Genomic DNA, 22,615 nt, shown 5'->3' on the forward strand with positions numbered 1-22,615 from the left:
CAGATTTGCCAGTGACTATTAGACATTACTGCAGTCCTGGTGATCATTCCCAGTATCCACAGTCCACCTCAGAGTTGGAAAGGATGAACACGAAGGAATTTAGAATTGGTTTCATTTCGGGGTGCTTGAAACCAATGGCCTCAATCAATGACCATTTCAATGTATAAGATTTCAATGTGAGGACACCTTGGTGTGATCAAAAGTAAATCATAAGTAAGTCCCTTATTTGTTCAGACCCAAAAGGGCATGGGGTATGGCACGGTGAAACATACTTGCAAGGGTATTAGGGAAATCTAATTAGAGACTGCACTTCCTTGGGGTCTGGATTTTACATCCTACCTAGGGTCTTCTCTTTGGAGGACCTAGCTTCTCTTTTTGCTGCATGATAGCATTACAGAATCATTACAGCAAGCGTAGAGCTAGGCAACGGTTAAAAGAAACACAGACCAGATAGCTATTCCTTGAACTTTACTGCTGGTGGCATTCTTTCTTCCCTAGAACCCAAGACACCATTTTAGAAATGGCTGTCAATTGGAGCTAGTTATTTGTGGCTTACAGCGCAGAACTGGAATACTGAGCCCTGCTGCATACATCAGGCATCAGTATTGATCTGTCTTAAAATACTTTCAATAGTCTTATTGTTATATTCCACATTCTCCAAGTCCCTGAACCTACTTCCCCACCCAATCCAACCCCCTGGGTGGATCAGTCATGTCTTTCAAACCTTAAATTGCCTCAGAGTGGGGAAAAACCACAAGCAATGGTTCTCCAGTGTATGCCCTCTACCCAACAGTAACATCAGCTGGAAAGCATCAGCTGTCCATTAGTGGCACTTCACATAAGAATAAAAAGAGAATTCTAAAATTATTTGAGACCTTTGGGCTAACATTCCAGCCATTTGATAACCTCTGCCCATCTCAAATGTAGAAGCATCTTAACATGAATACAAACACATTAGATGAAGAATTACATTTGTAAAACCCTCCACTGTATGATTGTTTGGATTTAGCTGGTATTACATCACCTACAGTCCTAAAGTTTTTTGTTTTTTCTTTTTTTTTAGTTTTTTGTTTTGATTTTTTTTTAAAAGAAAATCTAAGTATAAACGTTAAAAAGAACCCACTGACCCATTGGCTACTGTCCAAAAATATTACTACTGATATTTTGGTAAAAGCAAAATTAGCTGCCCTGAATAATTTTCCCTTTCAGGCATAATCTCTGCTATATAAGATTATCATTCAATGTCCAACAATAGATAGTGCTATTTTGTCTACTGTGGATATAAAAGTTGATACGAAATGTGATCTTCATTTAAATGAACAATCACCAGGCCTTAGGCATCAATGACTGCATACATGACAAGGTAGCTCGAAAAGTATATAAAAGAACTAAATATGTTTTTTGTTTCTTAGTTGGTATAGCATCTGAACCTACTCAAATTAAATCCAGAACAGAATTACTACATTCAGTTGTCTGATAAACAAGCAATGCAATTTCAAAAAACTATATATTATAACTGTATAAGTAAGGTGCTTCTTAAACAAGACAACAGCAACAAAAGAATTATGTTCTAAACATATTCTTGATGCAGATACATAAAATTGCCCCCAAATTTAGATGCACAGATATGAAAACCCTTTTTTTTTGGACTGCCCAGTTTCTTGGTTCTTTGGTGCTCACTTACTGAGCAATCGGAATTGAATGAGATCCATTTTTTGGCAACAGGCATCTCCAAAGAAGCCCTAGAAGCTCATCTGGATTGCTGGGTTTGGATTACAGACAATGAGGTCATGGGGGAAACCACACTTTGTTTTTAGTTGAGAAAAGGCAACAACCCATATTTTGCTCTAGAGAAGCAAACGCCCAGAGGAGGGGCCCCGTGGCTGGGGTGAGCCTTTCTTTTTTAGCCCATAGGTCAAAGGATTCCTGTGGCTCCATGCTGGTCTCCTTGTCTGGGCCTATGACATTAATGACATGAGCTCCGGGAGGTGGGGGAGGATTTTCTTCCCAAAGCCAAACCCCAGTTTTGAGCTCTAACACCCAAGGGCATGCGAGGAGGGGATGCTCCTGACCCTGCCTCATCCCGTCTCGCCTCCCCCGCAGTGTGCTGTGGGCGTGCAGAAATGCAGCCGTCTACTGCTGCTCTTTCCAACCAGGGCCAGGTCAGGAATGAAACAGGGGAACACCTCGGAGATGCCAGGGCCGCTCCCAGTGCACCTGTGAGCTCTGCTCACAGGGCGGCCTGAGCCTCACAGTTACATCCAGTTTCTCCCGATTTCTTCGTTGTTCCTTAGTACCTGCAACAGTCTGCACTTTTACTAATTAGCCCAATGCCTCAGTGTTAAAACGTCCCTCTCATTTAAACTGTCCTTGGTCACAGGCCCAGCACTGTATGTGACTAATTCATTTCTAAGTTACCGGGGCCCACCCTGATGAGCCAAGCGGAGCACCCTCTGCTGGTAACTGTGAGACAGCACCAGAACAGATCCTGAAGCTGATTCTACTGTGTCCTGGGAAAAGAGAACTTTCTTTAAAAAAATTAAAAAAGAATTTATCCCTGATATAGGGAGATGTGTATACGTGGAGGTGACCTAACTGGGATCTACTTGCTGTTTTCCTTAGAGCCATGGGAAGCAAGAATTAACCAGAGCCCACAGCCTGTGCTTTCGTGCTCTCAAAAGGCAATGGGAGAGCATTCAGCAAGCCTGAAAGTGCACTGTATTGACGTAGCTGGACAATTACAGCATCTTCCATCCTTGTGTGCATCTTGTATTCCTATAGGGGAAATGAACAGACAATCACCGAGTATTCTGCTACAGCCATGCAGAAGAGCACAAGCTTCAAGGTGTTACTTTAATAAAATGATACGTTACTATAGGAATACAAGAGGATGAACCCTTGACCTCGCTTTCTCCAAGTCAGCAAAAAAGAGCCGCTTTAAATTCTTTCCTGTGCGTATGCTTAGAACCATTAAAAAGTGCTTCATGGAGGTGAAAGGTCCACCTCTCCAGGCCTGAGTCTCAACAAGTAGCTTAAATGCACAAAGTCATCTGAGCCCCAGCTTTTAGACTGAGTCTTGGTAATTGAGCAAAGGGGTAAGGAGGCTGTTACCAAGTCTTTAGCCCTGGAATCCCTTTGGCTGCTCCCAACAGAAGGTGTGCCACTAAGAACTGAACAAGCAAATGAATGGCCACTCATTAAAGAAAACTATAGTGCTGGAGGCATGCCGGAGGGTAAGGAGAGACAGAATTCCGCTAAAGTGATGCATGAGGTGGGAGAAGGCTGCAGGGATTCTCAGAACCTTGGGGGACCTGGGCACTCTCACAGGGTGGTGGGCAAACTCTCTGCCTCCCCGGTGATGTAATATGTTTGCAAGGAATGCGATGAAGTGGAGCCCATGGTGGCCAGCTGATTCTGGCTGGTCTCCTCCATGGGGGTGCCCCCGTGGTTAGCAGGGGAGTGCAGCCGGTGAGCATCCAGCATCTCCAGTAGCAGGTCATACAGGGGCACCACGTTCTTGCACTTCATGCTGTAGAGATGTTCCATGCCTTTATTACTGTGGGTTGGAAGACAGAGAGCACCACTTTAGACCCAATCCATCCAAACCCCAGGATGGCCGAAGCTACTAGGAAGGGGAAATTAGAAAAACTCCAAAGACATTTTTGTCCAATTTCTCTTCCTATTTAAAGAGCCATTTTAAGACTGCTTCCCAGGAGGATAAACGGTCTCCAGGGATTGCACGATTCCAGTCTGGGACTCATCTCAAGTGGCGCAAACAATTTTCACTTGACTACTAACCTGAAGGTTGGCAGTTCAAACCCACCCAGAGGTACTTAGAAGAAAGGCTTGGTGATCTGTTTCTGTTAAGACTACATCCAAGAAAACCCTGTGGAGCAGTTCGACTCTGTAGCATATGGGGTCACCATGAGTCAAAATCAACTAGATGGTCACAGGTTTGCTTTTTTGTTTCTGTTTACAAGGGCATCTCACACTCGAAAGCACAGGCTCTCTTTAGCAAGCTTCCAAGTATTTGCTATACAGGCGATCCCCTTGCACTGTCTCAGATGAGAGCCTACTCCCCTCTATCACCCACCATTGCATCTAGAAAGAGACCAAAGACACACACAGCCAAGTAAGAATGAGTGTTTTAAACAGGTAAGTCAGTCCAAGCCACACCCTTGCTTGAACTCCTCCAGTGGCTAAATTTATCTCTAGGCTCTGTTGTTGCTGCTGTGTGCTGTTGAGTCAATTCCGACTCATATGACAGAGTGGAGCTGCCGCATAGGGTTTCCTAGGCTGTAATCTTTAGGGGAGCAAGTCGCCAGGTCTCCCACTCACCACGTGGAGCAGCTGGTGGGTTCAAACCGCTGACTACTTCCATTGTGCCACCAAGGTTCCTCTCTCCAGGCTCTACGAGGTCCAAATGATCCGGCTTCTCTCTACCTCTCAGACCTTCCCCACCTCTCGCCCCCAACTCACCGTCTTTAGCCACACTGGATTGTGTGTTGTCCCTTGCAGAAATAAGGTTCCTCCCAGATTTGGGGTTTTTGTACTTGCTGTTCTTTCTGCCTGGAATACATTTCCTCCTAGATCTTCAATGCCACCTCCTCTGAAAGGCCTTCCTGCTACCCCAAATGACAGCAGCTTCAAGCCCCTGCAGCCTCGGCCCCTCTTTCACGTTATTCTATTCACCTTACAGCACTTAGTACAACCTGAAACTCTTCCATGTATCTATGTATCTACCTCTCTATTTATTCATTAATTTATGATTATTCCCTTCACACACACACACACATACACACACACACACACACACACACACACACACGCCCCAAAACACACAATGCAAGCTAAGCCCAGAAGAGGCGGGGACCTGCCTATCCTGTCCTCTACTGGGGAGTCCCTGGGTGGAGCAAAGAGTTAGTGACCGCTCACTGAAAGGTGGTTGGAGATTCTAGTCCACCTAGAGGCACCTTGGAAAAAAGGCCTGGTGATCTACTTCCAAATAAAAAATCAGCCACAGAAAACCCTATGGAGCACAGTTCTACTCTGACACATATGGGGTCACCATGAGTTGGAATCAACTTGATAGCAACTGGTTTACTGGGTCCTCTACTGTAGGCCTAGAACAGTGGCCAGAACTCTGTAAATGCTCTGAAAATATGGGATGTGTGGGCCCAGGTACATGCAGGTAGATGGCATTTCTCTTTTTCCTCCTCTCCTTCTCTGTCCCCCTCCACCAACTTTGACTCTATTCTGTCCCCAGCATATCACCAGGAAGAAAAAGAACTAATGTCTAGCTTGAAATTCTTCCAAAATAAAGATGTGTCATGAGTAAGCAGGACCAAAAAAATATCTTAGAAAATATGTGCATTTATAGTAGGGGAAAAGTAAGCACAAGTTGGAGACATGCCGTTAAAACTCAGTATCAAAGCTATTCAGGCCCTACAACACAACCTAATTTACGTTTGTAAGCGGTATTTTTGACTTATTTTTGTATTTAAAATTCTGTTAACGTTAAACATCCTCTGGATCTGCCACTGTCCTCCTAGTACAAGCTAATGAATCACATTTACAGTCAGACGAAATCTGGAGTTAGATTTGCAGAATAACAACATACAGCTGGAGCCAGGCTTAACCAAATAGAGTTCTGTGATTTAGATGGGCTGTAATAAGGTACCAAAATGTTATTGTGGCGGGGAGGGGGGAGTATGCTCAAAACTCTCAGTAGAATTTCAACCTCTCTGCAGCTTTTTCATGCAATTCCAACAGACACAGCAGAGTTCGCTCACTTCTGTTGCCCTCGCCTATACGGTGTCAGCAAAATCAGCAAGGGCTGTATATTTAGCGCAAATAGACTAGGTATTAACTAATTGGGCTTGCTAATGTTGACGAGCAGTTAATGGATTTGAAAATTCAGCAATTCCATCTCCTACCCACAAATAAAGACATTTATCAGCAAGGCACGGTTTCTACAACATCATTGAAATTCCTAGCTGAGGGTAAAAGCTAGTAAGTTTTCTTCAAGGTAAGGTTATTTGCTGAGCCAGGAAACCTGGGAGAGGATACGTTATTCCGGTCCATTCCCCGCTGCCTTGTCTGTGATATTCATCCAAAGAAACAGATGGGAAAGGATTGGGAACACGTCTTCAGAGTGCAGCCACTTAACCCACCTGCCCAATGTAAATCCTTTTGTTTCCCAGGGATTCGTGGGGACTCCCTGGGAAAGGAGAATGAAACCACATTCTCCCGACTTTGCAAAGTGGGAGCCATCATTTGTGAATTTCAAGTTCACAGGACAGGGAAAAATCTCAAGAATCATTTGTTCATGCATTCATTCATTCAGTAATAACGTTGTGAGCACTTACTGAATTTAAGACCTCGTATATGGCACTGTGGGCGATACAAAGAAAAAAGAAGCATTTATTTTCTCAAGAAGCTAACAATTTGCAAGGTTGTCTTCAAAAGGGTAGCACTGGGAATTTTAGGGGACAAACTTCTTGCCAGTTAAAAATTATCTAATCCAACCCTGTTTAGACACCTTGGCCCTTTCCTCAAAGCCACTAAGAAAAGGAATCTCTTTTTCATTCCTAGGGTCCTAGTGTAAGCCCGAGGTCAAGTAGAATTTGTCACCCATGTCTACCTGTCCCTCTCCTGCCACTACTTCACCTCACTGTTATGGGCTTTCTGGAGTCTGCAATAAAGAACTCACCACTCTCCCCATCTCTTCCCGGCACACTGAGTTCTGCTCATGGGCGTGGTATCCACTAAGCCCCTGCCAACCAAACTGCATGACTACTCAGAATGGAACTGAGGCACTCTTACCTTGGCATGAACCAACCAAACCAAACCTGTTACCACTGAGTCAATTCTGACTCATAGCAACCCTATAGGACAGAGCAGAACTGCCCCATAGGGTTTCCAAGGAGCAGCTGGTGGATATGGTTAGCAGCCAAACCCGTAACAATTGTGCCAGCAGTGCTGCTCACCTTGGCATAGAAAAGCTCTATTTCTTCTGTCAGTGCCCCTCCTTGGCTCCTACAGAAAATATGTATTGAACACTTACTATATAGATGCCAAGCACTACGCTAAGTGGTGCTGGGTACACAGAGTAAGCAAGACAGATTATGGTGCCTGCCTCAGATAGCTCACAGGCTAATGGGCAACAACAATAGGGAAGAACAGAGTGTAACTCCCAGCTAGGTTTTAGGGGGTCAGGAGATGTTTCCTGCAAGGAGTGACACCTAAGCTACGACAGACTATTGTTCAGAAATATTCACTCTCTTCTGTCATGCACCCAGGATCTTTGGCTTTGGACTTCACCATATGACTTTTTGGCCAATGGAATGCTAGTGGACATGACTCAATCAAAGGACTAAAATGCACTTTCCCAAATGGGACTGCTCTCTTGTGCCTCTGCCATCACTATGAGAAGAACATGCACCCGCTAACCTGCTGAATATAAGGAGGGTAAGAGACATGTGGAACAAAGTTGCCTGGTCAACCTGCAGACCTGTAGCTTGAAGCAGAGTCTCCTAGCTGTGCCAACCCTCAATCAGCTGACCCACAGATGTGAGTGAACCCAGCTGAGAAACAGAGCTGCCCAGCCAGTCTGTAGCCTGAAGGAGAGCCTCCCAGATGACTCATGGAACAATTCATTATGGCGCGCACCTAGACTATTGGGAAGTCCTAGATGGTTAAGGAAGAGCTGGTTCCCAAGGAGTAATACAAGTAGAATAAAGGGGTTGATACTTTTATCTAAAAGCAATGGGAAGTCATTGAAGGGTTTTAAGCAAGGGACTGACATGATCAGATTTGGTTTTAGAATGGCTATATTGTAAAGAATGGATTAGAAAGGATCAAGATGGACGGCATGATCGCTTCCACTTTGCAAAGTTTGGGAGAAAGTGATGCAATCTCTGTTCCCTGGGATTCCTCAAGAATCCCTGGGAAATGGATGAAGGACTCACACTGAGCAGGTAGGGTAGGTGGCTGTGCTCTGAGGACACGTTCTCAATCCTTTCCCAATTGTTTCTTTTGATAAACACACCACAGAGAGGGCAGCGGGGAATGGACCAGAATAACAACATATCCTCTGCCAGGCTTCCTGGCTCAGCAAGTAATCTTATCTTGAAACAAATTTACTAGCTTTTACTCTCAGCTAGGAATTTCTGGTGCAGAAATCCAGCAAGAAATGATGATGCCTTGGACTAGGGTAATGGCAAAGGGGGTGAGAAGAACAGTCAAAGAGGGATGGAGGGGTCAATGCTGACTGTCCATGAAACATCTGGCCTGGGAGGCTCTTGTTCAGGATGGTCAAGGGTAAGTACGGAGAGTTTGATGCAGGAATGACGATGTATGCGGTCAGCGTGAGTATGATGCAGGAATGACGATATCGGTATGTGGTCAGCGTGAGTCTGACGCAGGAATGACGATGTATGTGGCCAGCATAAGTATGATGCAGGAATGACGATGTATGTGGTCAGCATAAGTATGATGCAGGAATGACGATGTATGTGGTCAGCGCAAGTGTGATGCAGGAATCACAATGTATGTGGCTGCTGCGAGTATGATGCAGGAATGACGATGCGATGTATGTGGCCAGCGTGTGACACGGGAATGATGATGTATGTGGCCAGCACAAATATGATGCAGGAATGACATGTATTAGGCCAGCACGAATGTGACACAGGAATGACAATGTATGTGAGAAGCACCTTCAAAGGATGTGTGTGCTCACACTCTTCCCTTGACTGGGGTGGGACAAAGTGAACCACCAAACATTGCTCCCATCCCACCTGCACACCTCACACTCTTCCCACTCTGATATGGCTTTGCACACGCTTCAAACTGAGTGTGACTCTCGCTCTGTCTGTGAAACCTTCTCTGACACCTGCCTGTGGCCTGGTGAGAACCTATGCCTCCTGCCTCTGTTCTCCCATAGCATTCATGCTTATTATGTGCTAGGAACTCTTCCCCATACATTCAGTCTCTCCCAACAGCCCTCCTTGGCTGGGCCATGGCAGGTGTTTGGGGGACCTGCTTTCCTTAGTCCGATCCTACAGGGAACCTGGGATGCCTCACCTCATGTGCCTGATGTGGGAGAGGATGAGGAGGAGCTGGGCCAGGCGCCGGTGCTGCTGCTGCAGACTGAGGCCTGCTTTGGCCATCAGGTGGATCAAGGTGTCTGTGATCTTGTCCAGCACACGGTGGATGTGGTCCTTCTCTTCCAGAGACTTCAGAGTGCTGGACAGAAATGTGTACACCCCTGAATGTGGAGAGAGAGAGAGTAAGAGTGAGAAACTCCAGAGAATGAGGTCTAGGAGACTCAGTGCACACATGGGACTAAACAATAAATGATAAAATGCCCTCCCCCCAGCACAGCAGTATGGATGTTCAGGGCCCATTTGAAGACGTACAACTACTTAAAATCACTAATAAGCATACAAGTCTGCCGCCACCCATCTATCAGTCTGTCGTAGCATGATGACTTGTATGTTGCTATGATGACAGAGGCTATGCCACCAGTATTTCAAATACCAGCGGAGTCACTCATGGTGGACAAATTTTCAGTGGTGCTTCCAGACTGAGACAGACTAGGAAGAAAGGCCTGGTGAATCTACTTCTGAAAATAAGCCAATGAAAACTCTAAGGATCACGACAGAATACTGTCTGATATAGTGCTGATAAAGATGAGCCCCCAGTGTTGGAAGGCACTCAAGCATCTAACGATCATGAAGATGGAGCAGGACTGGGCAAGATTTCATTCTGTCCTACATGGGGTCGCCAAGAGTTACAGCCAGCTCGACAGCAACTAAGAATATACGTGTCAGAGTATAGAGAGACCAATGTGACCTTCTGCGGGTGAGTCTATTTCCAGGACTTTCCATCAAGATTCCCATGAAAGGGACTGCTGGCTTTGGGGCTGCAATAGTAACAGAGCCAGACCTTCTCTGGCAGGTCTGACACCAACATGAACTCTCCCATTTAGCGCCGACAACAACCCTGTGTAGTAGGCACTGTGATTCCTTTCTCACATCAAGAAACTGAAGCACGGAGCAATTCATCAGCCAGCTAAGATAAGTCAGACAGTAAGTAGCAGAGCTTAGAGTGAACCCCAACTGTTGACTCCAGACTCAGTCATTTATTATAATGGAGACTCTCCAGGAGACACTGCCAACCTCTTGGTGAGAGGGCTACAAGTGATTTTAAAGTGATTGAAAGGTCATTTTTCCAGGTAGGATTTTATTTGCTTTTAAGTTTCAGGTCAGGTTTGGGGCCTCAACACATTTCAGCCTCAGCATAAAGGTGTATGAACAGGGTAGGTATAGAGGTCCATGCATGGGCACTGTTCTTTTTCACCACCAGACACGTTTTTCCCTCTTGCCCTTCTTCTGGTAATAGATCCTGCTCTCTGGGCCACAGGCAGACAGTCACGGCTCTCAGGATAGCATTCGTCCCCAGCTAGCCAGTGAGTCTCTTTCTGGGCTTGTATGTGGAAGCTGTGAGAGAGAAAGTCTTTCCTCTAGGGTTGCTAAGCTGGGAGATGAGAATACGGCGGTCTCACCTGCCATCTTCTCAGTACATGGAGCTTGTATCTACAGGAAGGAGCCGGAAGAGAAAGAGAGGGGAAGAGAAAAGGAGTGAGACACAGAGAGACAGACAGGGAGAAAAAGAGAAAGTGAGAGAACAAGAGAGCGAATGAGATAGCAAGAGAAAAAGAGGGAGAAAAACAGAAAGAGAGAAAGTAAGAAATGGAGAGAAAGGTGAACAAGACAAAGAGACAAGACAGAGAGAGAGAGAGAGATCTGGCAGCAGAAAGTCTCCTGGTTCCAGTCACGAGGTCCTGGTTCTTACATGTTTTCATTTGACCTTTGAGCTTTCATAGTATCCTTCCAAACACATGAATCAACAGATACCCTTTTGGCTTAAAATAGTATGAGGTGACTTTCTGTCACTTGCAACTGAACCAATTCTGACACTTAGAATAAGTTGTGAATTCAGCCCAAGGAGCGGAGGAAGGTGAGTGATAGAAAGGAGAAGTGCTAGCAGGCAGAGGAGGGCAGGGTGGATCAGTCTTACCCTGGGACCACGAGGGTGGATTTTTTTTTTTTTTAATCACATGAATACTCCAGAACTAGGTCCCATCCTGCCCACTCTCACTGTCTTGCGGTGAGCAGATGACGCTATTTTTCTCCAGATCATGCATATTTAGCAACTGTTCTCAGGACTTACCTCTGCGCAGCCTACTGACCACCTCATAAACAGATTTCTTGTCCCCTTCGTGCTCTCTCCCCAGTACCTTCAAGTTAAAGGCCCCCGAGTTTAGCAGTCCCCCACTTTGTACTAGAACGTGTGGATGGGTGACTGTTCACAGAGCGGCCTGGAGGTTGGGAATGGGGAAAATACCTACAGTGCGGAATTCATAGTAAACAGTTGTAATTGCTCACAACAGAAAATGGCTACAGTTTAAAATGAACAGACCAAACAACAACAAAACCAGAATGGCCAAGAGCTTAGGTTGTATGTAGTTGGACAGAGTAATGTAGCCAGAATGAGTAAGCACCAGGCAGGCAGTGGGATAAAGAAACTGCTGGATTATTTCACTCATGTTCCACAGAGGCTGTGGCTAGTGAAAGAGTATGTCCGTCAGAAAAATGGACAACGATTCAGTGGCTTGGGGTTGGCCTGGAGGTAGCAGAAGGCAGGACGGTATACATTGGTGGGCTGGGGGCTAAGGGTAGCCTCTGCTGAGTACACCTGGCCCTGCCTCTCACCCTCCTGCATGCCATTACACCTTCTACCCTTCTGTCTCCCAGAGGCCCCGCATCTGGTTGGAGATCTGGAAACTTGCCCAGGCCACAGAGCTGAGTTAGTCCAACTTGGATGATGCATTTTCTACCAGTTTCCTTTTTTTGTTACCACCCAAGATATTGGCCTAATTCACCAATGATCCCCTTCTAGTTCAAGGAAACTGCAGAATCAAAGAGCAAACAGCTTAGCTGTCCCTGCCTGGGAAGGGGACACTTTCACAGCACTTGTTCTTCTTACTGGTTTGCAAAAATCCTGAGGGCTAGCATTTCACAATGCTCTTTTCAACACAGGTAAAAGAGCTGGCACTTAGACTGTGGGGTGCAAAGTTTTCTCTAGGGCACGGGTTCAGCATGCGTTTACTGGGAACCTGCTACGCGCGTGCACTATGCTATGTGATGGAAACCCCAAGCCTTATTTTCTTTTAGGTGTTCATGTTTTAAGAGTGGATATTGCCTGTGGAGAGAGAATTTTCTTACCACGAACACTCAGGATGCAGGCTATTCTCAGAACAAGCCTGTTTTTCTAGTCCTGTCTTGGCACCAATACAGCTTATCATCTCATCTTTATCAGCAGATGCTTCCTCGGTGCCCGAATATACTTAAAAATAAGGTACAGTCCTTTTGAAACGTCAGTAATTGACAACAGCAGCCATTATCCTTTTGGGCTTTTCTGGCAAAACTCTGTCCATGTTTGCCGCCTATTGCCTCTAACGGGCCATCTGGGAGAAACAACAAATCCAAATTCCCAGAATGCTTCAGGTGCTCTGGCAACCACTGTGAATGAGCAAGAGCAAAACAGGGCTTCTGGTAATTCCCATATCCCAGGTGGTCTCTGCCACCCTGGATGGCTGCACCGCTGTTTCCAGCAGCACAGAGTCAGTGAGCAGACAGTGTGGGCCTTCAGAAACAGTCTTGCAACAAGGCAGGCTTTTGCAACTCTGAAGGCTGCTCCAAATCCCAAAGACGGAGAAAAACAATCTGCATGTCATTATCCAGTCTTGAAGTATTGTTGGCAAGTCTGAATATATTCTGAATATTATAGCTAGCACTGAGAGATTTAGAGATAGGCTGCTGGGAGGCTGATGGTAGAAAAGAACCAGGAGCAAAACCCCACAGACATGCCCATAGATGAGACCTCAATTCAAGCTCTCTTGCTCTAACCCTTGATTCTGCTTGGCTTCTCCCTCTCTCATTCTATTTGGACATAACTCTCTGTTCCTCTTTCCTTTTCCCTCCCAGCCCCACAGGCACCTCCACTCCACCCTACAAGCACTTTTCCGGAAAATGGTGTCTCCTGGAAGCTGCAGGAATGTGGGCATGTTCACATATGCTCACATATGCATGTGGCCAAGCCCGGGCATGTCCGTCACTGGCCTCCACTGGGAGAGGGGCACATCTAACTGCTCCTAGGAGTGAGGAATGCCAAGCCTCATGGCTTACCAGATGCAAAGTTTTTAAGCAAAGACATTTTTCTTTTCCAAAATTAAGACTGAGACAGCAGATGAACCCTGGGAGAGTCCTTCAGTCTATGGCAGCTTCAGCAAAAACAGTGGAATGACTCAAAGGAGAAAGATAGCAAGGAAAACTCGTCAAGTCCACAGCTGTAAGTGGTCCAGGCTAGAAAGCTGCCATTGACTGGATCAGAAGGAACTTGCCGTGCTCACAGCGGGCCCAGCGTGGCCAGCGATGAATCTGTAAATCAGCCTCTCGGATTTTCTGCTGGGAATTGCTTCCACAACCAAACAGCCTGTTTGCTTAGAACTGCGTTCCAGGCTGATGGGCTGATGATCACCAAGTTTGCTTTGTGCTTCACCCATGAGCGTTGTTCTTACCAAGGGTGGTAGTGTCCGTTTGGAATATTTGGAAAGTTCAGGGTTGTTGCTAGCACTTAGTGGGAGGGGCTTTGCTGGATGTCATATGGTATATGGGATAGTCCCTTTCAATGAAGAATTTTTTTCCAGTCTCTACATCTCTTGAAGTTAGAGTCCCTGGGTGGTGCAAATAGTTAACATGTTAACCTAAAGGTGAGAGGTTCGAGTCCACCCAGAGGCACCTCAGAAAAAAAGCCTGCCAATCAACTTCCAACAAACCAGCCATTGAACTCTATGGAGCACAGTTCTCCTCTGACGCACATGGGGTCATCATGAGTTGGACTCAACTTGATAACAACTGGTCAATGGGTATGTCTCTTGAAGGTCTTACTGAACTAAACTACAAGTAAAAATTTTTAGTGAAAAGCTTTTAGTAAGCTGTGCACAAAAAGTCCTATGTGTAAGTTGGTTATAGAGAGGGAAGCTTAAATGGAATACAGTTTCTCAAAAGCATTAAATAACTTATTCACTCTATGTAGTCTGTCAGTTCAATGTATGATATAGGCTGTCCAACTAGACATGTAGTTGAAATGATTTCAGGGAGGTTGTACAGGCATTACAAAGGCACAAAACGGATTGCAGATATGTATGGAGATATAAGACTCCTCTAAACAAAGTTAGAATCAACTCTTCTAAAATAGTAGACAAATGAAATACGATCTCCCATTGTCTCCTATATGTTTTTAAAAAAAATCTGCAGCACAATAAGAAATCTGTTTTGTGAAAAGTTTTTGTTGTTGTTGTTATAAGTTGTCACTAGTCAATTCCGACCCATGATGATCCCATGTGTTACAAGGTGGAACTGTTTCATAGAATTTTCTTGGATGTAACCTTAACAGAAGCAGATTGCCAAGCCTTTTTTCTTCTACAGTACTACTGGGTGGGTTCGAACCACCAAACTTTAGGTTAGCAGTCGAGAGCAAACCATTTGTGCCACCCAGGTAAAGTACATATTAAAATTGCTTTGGAGTTCCTGTTGTCTTTCTGTCTTACTTTACCACACACTGTTTCTTTTTCCAAACCATCATCCCTTCCCCATTGCTCATCTAAATATATGGTCTTTAAAACCCATAGGGTTTCCAAGGATCAGCTGGTGGATTTGAACTGCTGACCTTTTGGTTAATAGGCAAGCTCTTAACCACACTGCCACCAGGGCTCTTTTTAAGTTCTAGAGACTGAATATTTGTGTTGACTGTAGTCGGCTGTTAGGATAGGATATATGCTTCTATGCTCTTTGGCACTTCCTTATCCTATGTTATAATGAAGGGAATTACTTTGACAGTACACTTAGAAAGCCCAGCTCATTTGAAAAATTATCCGACTTCCTCATTTTTTTTCCGACTTCAACAGTGGATGGCATGTAATTACTAAATCAATTTAGTTTACTTCTGTCCTCTTATCATATATAAGTAAGTTTGTTAGTTTTTAGTTTTCTTATTTTGGTGTCCGTCTTTTCTCTGCTTTTTCATAAGCATATACTTCTTGTACAGAATGGCTTCTGATCATCTTCTTACATCCAAATATTCATTACAAATGTGTGCAAACATTTTACTATTTTTTAAAAATGTTTTTGCAATCATGAAATCTGGGCATCTACACTGAAATACATACCGTTTCATTTTAAATTAGCTTACTATTATTTTTCCTTATATGCTAGTTAGGAAATTACAGTGATTTAAAAAAAATTATGTGTATAGGCAAAATTATCTATATATCTCATTTCGTGATTTGAACAAAAAAGAGTGTTGCTTTGGGAAATACAGTCAGGAAACTTCCACCTTTCTAGTTATGTATGACTGCTTATCTGAAAGGTGAAGAACCTGTTCATAAGCCAATCATTAAGGAAATATTTTCAGTCACACTAGTGTTTGTAAGATCACACACTCATCTAAGACCTCTTCTTAGTGATCTCAGAGCTAGAGTAGCTACAGTGAAGATGAGTGTTCTTGCCAGAATCCAACATGGGAACCTAGTGGTCCTGCTCATTTAGCATCATTCTATACCCACGAGTTCCCCCTTGGCACATGACTCTAAAACCGTAGGTTTCTGATTCGGTGACATTTACCAGTTTGGCATGTTTTTCTTTAGTGAAAATCAGTTGATGGTCTAGGAGGTAAATACGTGTTACATCAATAAACCCAAGTTGACTCAGAAGACAAATCTCAACAATGATGTCAGATGGTGAAACTGATGAACTGATTCAGTGGTCTTGAGAAGAAATCTTAAATATGCACTTAAAAAAAAGTTGGTGGTAGCCATGTGTCTCCTGTTCATATCTAGAAATCTTAGTTTTGATTACTGTAAAAAAAATAGTATCTTTGCCTTATACTTTCTAGGACAAAGTCATTATGGGTCTATATTTTGCTTAGGGCCTTGTTTTTGTTAGTTTTATATCTATAATATATTAAGAAGTAGCCAGAGTTCTGAATTTCCTATTCATCAGACAGTGAATTATTACCTTCCTGAGGTCAGGAGGGAGACGTTCTGAAGTGACACTTGTTGGAAAAGGTGCAGTCCTTCGGTTACGGAAGGTGTTTGTTCCCTAGGAATTCTCAGCCTCAGTGACCTCGTCTCAGGAGGCCTTCCTTGAGGGTTCCATTTTTCCCCAGAAGGGACAACCAAAATAGCCTGGATGAACTCCTTTCCCTGGACCTCAGCTTTTCTTGCCTGGCTTTTCAAGGATGCTAGAGCAGTGACCTTGAGCAGGAAGTCGCTCTTACATTGTTGTGACAGAGTGTATTTTCCAAAGATGACCACAAGTATACCCCACATGCCAGATGTTTTCTGCAATGTGATCCTGACTCTCCTCCCATTAAGATGTGGGATATGTGTCCCTTCCCCCGAATCATAGCTGACCTGTGACTTGCTTGTAACCAAAAGAATGGGCCAGAAGTGGCACTGTGTGGCTTCTAATGCATCGATAAAAGGCAATGCAGTTTCTTCCTTGTCAGCTAGGACATTTGTTTTTGGAGCCTTCAGTCCGCTTGTAAGAAAGAAGTCCAGCATATCATGCTGTGAGGAACCCCCAGAGATGTGAAGAGCCCACAAAAGAGGTATTCCAGTTGGCAGTTCCAGCTGATGTCCCAGACAACAGCCAGCACCAATCGCCAGCATTACTCCAGCCCACCGTTACCAAATCACCCCTAGTGGACGAGTCTCCTCATCTGAGACCCTGGACAAGCCACTGTCTGTGCCCTCTCCAAATTCATGACCCGCAGAATCCAAACCTTATTTTTAAGCTGTTGAATTTTTGAGTACTTTACTACATAACAGCACAGTAACCAGAACACACCTGGATATCTGCACCAGACACTCAGGGAGGAAAATGATCCAGAGCAGACAGATGGCAGATGAGACTTCCAATCTGGTGCACCATTAGAAGTAACAGCATTTAAATATGTCCTGTCTCATATTATGAATTCTACTGCCTACCATTGCCTTGACCCAGCTGTTAACCATGACCCTCATCAGTATAATGGTAGGGGGCTTGAACTCATCCTATCAGATACAGGGGACAGTTAACAGTTTAGCCCCAACCTATGCCCAGCCAATTACCAAAACATATGGGTCTGCCCTTAACTGGTGTTACAGATTGAATTATGTCCCCCCAGAAGATATATTGAAGTCCTAACCCTTGTAGGAGTCAGAATCTATTCGACAGCAAAGAGTTCAGTTTTTTTTTGAAAACCCTGTGCCTATACCCCCATGCATCTGTCAGTTTGTCATACTGTGGGGGCTTGCATGTTGCTGTGATGCTGGAAACTATGCCACCAGTATTCAAATACCAGTAGGGTCACCCATGGCAGACAGGTTTCAGCTGAGCTTCCAGACTAAAACAGACTAAGAAGAAGGACCTCGCAGTCTACTTCTGAAAAAAATTAGCCAGTGAAAACCTTAAGAATACCAGAGGAACACTGTTTGATATAGTGCTGGAAGAGGACCCCTCAGCTTGGAAGGTACTCAAAAGATGACAGGGGAAGAGCTGCCTCCTCAAAGTAGAGTCAACCTTAATGATGTGGATGGAGTCAAGCTTTCGGGACCTTCATTTGCTGATGTGGCACAACTCAAAATGAGAAGAAAGAGCTGCGAACATCCATTAATAATCAGAACTTGAAATGTACAAAGTATGAATCTAGGAAAATTGAAAATCATCAGAAATGAAATGGAACACATAAACATCGATATTCTAGACATTAGTGTGCTGAAATGGGCTGGTATTGACCATTTTGAATAAGACAATTATATGGTCTACTATGACAGGAATGACAAATTGAAGAGGAATGGCATCACATACATTGCCAAAAAGTTCACTTCCAGATCTATCCTGAAGTACCACACTGTCAGTGATAGGATAAAATCCATATGCTTACACGGAAGACGAGTTAACACAACTATTATTCTAATTTACGCACCAAATACTAAGCCCAAAGATGAAGAAGTTGAAGATTTTTACCATTCTGCAGTCTGAAATTGATCAAACATGCAATCAGGGTGCATTGATAATTACTGGTGATTAGAACGTGAAAGTTGGAAACGAAGAAGGATCAGTAATTGGAAAATACAGCCTTGATGATAGAAACGATGCTGGAGATCACATGATAGAATTTTGCAAGACCAACGATTTCTTCATTGCAAATACCTTTTTTGAACAACATAAATGGTGACTATACACGTGGACTTCGCCAGACCAAATACACAGAAATCAAATTGACTACATCTGTGGAAAGAGACGATGGAAAAGTTCAATATCATCAGGCAGAACTAGAATGGATCATCAATTGTTCATATGCAAGTTCAAGTTGAAGCTGAAGAAGAGTAGAACAAGTTCACGAGAGCCAAAGTACAACCTTGAGTATATCCCATCTGAACTTAGAAACCATCTCAAGAATAGATTTGACGCATTGAACACTGATGACCAAAGACCAGACAAGTTGTGGAATGACATCAAGGACATTATACATGAAGAAAGCAAAAGGTCATTAAAAGGACAGGAAAGGGAGAAAAGACCAAAATAGATGTCAGAAGAGACTCTGAAGCTTGCTCTTGAACATCGGGTAGCTAAAGCAAACTGAAGAAATGATGAAGTAAAAGAGCTGAACAGAAGATTTCAAAGGGCAGCTTGGGAAGACAAAGTAAAGTATTATAATGACATGTGCAAAGACCTGGAGTTAGAAAACCAAAAGGGAAAAACACGCTCAGCACTTCTCATCTGAAAGAACTGAATAAAAAATTCAAGCCTCAAGTTGCAATACTGAAACATTCTATACACAAAATACTGAACAACGCACGAAGCAGCAAAAGAAGATGGAAGGATACAGAGTCACTGTACTGAAAAGAACTGATTGACGTTCAATCATTTCAGGAGGTAGCATATGATCAAGCATCGATGGTACTGAAGGAAGACATCTAAGATGCACTGAAGGCACTGGCAAAAAACAAGGCTCCAGGAATTGACAGAATACCAGCTGAGATGTTTCAACAAATAGATGCAGTGCTGGAAATGCTCACTTGTCTATGCCAAGAAATTTGGAAGGCAGCTACCTGGCCAACTGACTGGAAGAGATCCATATTTATCCATATTCCCAAGAAAGGTGATCCAACCAAATACAAAAATTATTGAGCAATATCATTTTATATCACTTGCAAGTAAAAAGTGGCTGCAGCAGTGTATTGAGAAGGAACTGCCAGAAATTGAAGCCAAATTCAGAAGAGGACGTAGAACCAGGAATATCATTGCTGTCAGATGGATCCTGACTGAAAGCAGAGAATACCAGAAAAATGTTTACCTGTGTTTTATTCACTATGCAAAGGCATTCAACCGTGTGGATCATAACAAATTATGGATAACAATGCAAATAATGGGAATTCTAGAACACTTAATTGTGCTCAAGAGGGACCTGCACCTAGATCTAGAGGCAGTCGTTCGAACAGAACAAGAGAATACTGGGGGGGTTAAAGTCAGGACAGGTTGTATACTTTCACATATTTATTCAATCAGTATGCTGAGGAAATAATCTGAGATGCTGGACTATACGAAGAAGAACGATGCATCAGGATTGGAGGAAGACTCATTAACAACTGCTACGTGCAGATGACACAACCTTTCTTGCTGAAAGTGAAGAGGATTTGAAGCACTTATTAATAAAGATCAAAGACCACAGCCTTCAGTATGGATTATACCTCAACATAAAGGAAACAAAAATCCTCACAACTGGACCAATAAGCAACATCATGATAAACGGAGAAAAGATTGAAGTTGTCAAGGATTTTATTTTACTTGGATCCACAATTGACACCCATGGAAGCAGCAGTGAAGAAATCAAACAAAACATTGCATTGGGCAAATCTGCTGCACAGACTTCCGGAAAACATGGCACTATAGACAGAAGCACCGCGCCGTCCCTCCACAACAAACACCCGAAAAACTAAGTCAAACAGAGACACACGTAAATCCTGAAACCCTAAGCATCAAATGAAGAGATAAAGAATTCAGCCCAGCACCGAATGGAGTAAGAAACTGACCGAGAACAGAGAGCAAGAAGAGATACATGCAGAGGTCTCCTATCAGCTACCGCAGCACAGATCTGCCATCTTGGACTCCTATTGGAGATTGGTGAACAGTGGGTACAAGAAAGCAGCTTTAGAGTTTCCAACAGGAGACAAAACAACTGGTAACCAGTGATATACACTTTCACACCCCCCACCCTTCTTCACCCCCACTCGGCCTCCTCTGCTTCCTGCGGCCACAGTCTCTTGACCAGGAAGCACTGGCTTCACCCCAGAGCCCCCGGGATTCCACCCATCCGCACTGGCCGGCTCCATGAGTGCCATGTGTTGGCTGCTGGTGTTGCTTTTTCCCGCTTCTTTAGATTTCTTCCTTACCTCTCACCACCCCCGTCCTTTCTCTCAAATACCTGACTCCTTGTGCCATCTTTGCTTCTTCTTGACAAGCTGAGGGGTGTGGCTCGACTGTGGGACTGCTTTCCGGCGCATGTGGCATCGCGTTGGTGGGACCCCCGCAGCTTTTTTTGTTTGTTTGTTTGTTCTGTTTTTATTTGTTTGTTTTCTTGGATTGGGAGCCCCTTCTGGCCGGGCTGTGCTGCGTGGATTGGGAGCTTCTCCTTTACTCTGTGCAGACGTACAGTGACCTCCCTGGGGGCATTTCTTTTTTGTTTGTTTGTTTGTTTTTTTTCTTGGTTTTACTTTTCTGTTTCTTTGTTTTGTTTTCTTCTCTCTCTTTATCCCTTTTTGTCTTTCTTTATTTCCAGTTTCTCCTCTCTATACTTACCTTCTCTTCCTGTCTCCTGAATACATGGTGCTGTGTGACAGCTCTACCCCTTCTAGCCAGGCTGTACTTGATGGCCTGGGAGCAACTTCCTCAGTCCTACCAGCCACACCAGTGGGATCCTTGGTGGCTTTTCCTTTTTTTCTCTAATATTTATTTATTCATTTTTTTCCCTTTACCCTTTTCCTTTTGGTTTTTCTCCATTTCTCAGTCTCTCATTTCTCCACTCCAATAGCAAGCTCCCTTAGCACTCTTTTTTGTTGTTTGTGTGTATGTTTTTGGCTCCTGTTTCTCTCTCCTCTCTCTCCTCTTTCCCATACCCATCTTAGCTCCACACATCACAATCCCCCCACCTTCCTGCCTACCTGCACCGTGTGCTGAACATCACAACCCCAAGCAGCACAGGCACGGCCTACTGGAACCTGCCCTGCACTGATTCCTTGTCCGCACTGTCAGCCCTGGTACATGCCACAAACAACTCATTCCAGCAATTCCCCTTCAGCTGGACCTGCCCTGCTGTACCATATTTGAGTGACTGACCCTGCCCACTGGAGAAGGAGGTGACAAGTATCATGGCCACAGACAAGCAAACTAAAAAGAATGTACAGCCTGCCTGCTCAGACACAACCAAATAAAACAAAAAAGCAGGACAAAACAAACAAATCTACAATTAACAAGAAAATAACTACTGAATGCCCTAAAGACAACAGACAATATCAAAACATATACAAAAACAAGATAGGATGGTTCCAGTAGGCATCCAAAATAAAACACCAGATGACTTTCCAGTAAAAGAAAAGGCACTAGAACTACCTAACAGGGAATTCAAATCTCTAATACTCAGAATTATCCAAGAGTTGAAGCAAAAAACATACCAAAATGAGGAAAAAACAGACAAATTCATGGAAAAGGCAGACAAATTCATGGAATACAGACAAAAAAATGGAAGAATTCAAGAAAATAATGCAGGAACAAAATGCTAAAATAAATTCACAACTAGAAATCATACAAAAACAACAAGTAGAAATCCAAAAGATAAACAACAAGATTTCAGAAATGGACAGTGTCATAGAAGGGCTGAGGAGCAGGTTTGAAACGATGGAAGACAGGATCAGCGATATTGAGGACAAACACTTGGATACAGCCCTGTTTGAGGAAAAAGCAGAGAAAAGAATGAAGAAAAATGAAAAAACTCTGAGGATTATGTGGGATACAATCAAAAGCAAAAATCTGCAAATGATCGGAGTTCCAGAACAGGGCGAGAAATCAGAAAACACAGACAGGATCACTGAAGAATTGCTGACAGAAAACTTCCCCGATATCATGAGAGATGAAACACCGACCATCCAAGAAGCTCAACAATCCCCATATAGGATAGACCGCAAAAGAAAATCACCAAGGCATATCATAATCACATTCGCTAAAACCAAAGACAGAATCCTGAGAGTGGCTCAAGAAAAACAAAAAGTCACATACAGAGGAGAAACAATAAGACTAAGCTCGGATTATTCAGCAGCAACTATGCAGGCAAGAAGGCAATGGGATGACATACATAAAAGCTTGAAAGAAAAAATTTCCAGCCAAGAATAATATATCCTGCAAAACTCTTGTTCAAATATGATGGTGAAATTAGGTCATTTCCAGAT

At 43.8% G+C, this 22,615-nt stretch overlaps 1 protein-coding gene across 1 annotated transcript in view; it reads right to left on the reverse strand.

Moving 5' to 3' along the window:
• Nucleotides 1–3,075: 3,075 nt before the first annotated feature.
• ESR1 (estrogen receptor 1) overlaps nucleotides 3,076–22,615 on the reverse strand; it is a 569,447-nt gene continuing 549,907 nt past the window's right edge. Inside the window, exons 9-10 of the mRNA XM_004368823.3 lie at nucleotides 9,085–9,268; nucleotides 3,076–3,556 (exon numbers count right to left, since the gene is read on the reverse strand). Of these exons, the coding sequence (XP_004368880.1) occupies nucleotides 3,322–3,556; nucleotides 9,085–9,268 (419 nt within the window). The 3' untranslated portion in view covers nucleotides 3,076–3,321. The remainder of the gene's footprint in view (nucleotides 3,557–9,084; nucleotides 9,269–22,615) is intronic.

This window comes from Trichechus manatus, unplaced genomic scaffold (genome assembly GCF_000243295.1).
Source record: "Trichechus manatus latirostris isolate Lorelei unplaced genomic scaffold, TriManLat1.0 scaffold00002, whole genome shotgun sequence".
Classification (NCBI taxonomy): Eukaryota; Metazoa; Chordata; class Mammalia; order Sirenia; family Trichechidae; genus Trichechus; species Trichechus manatus.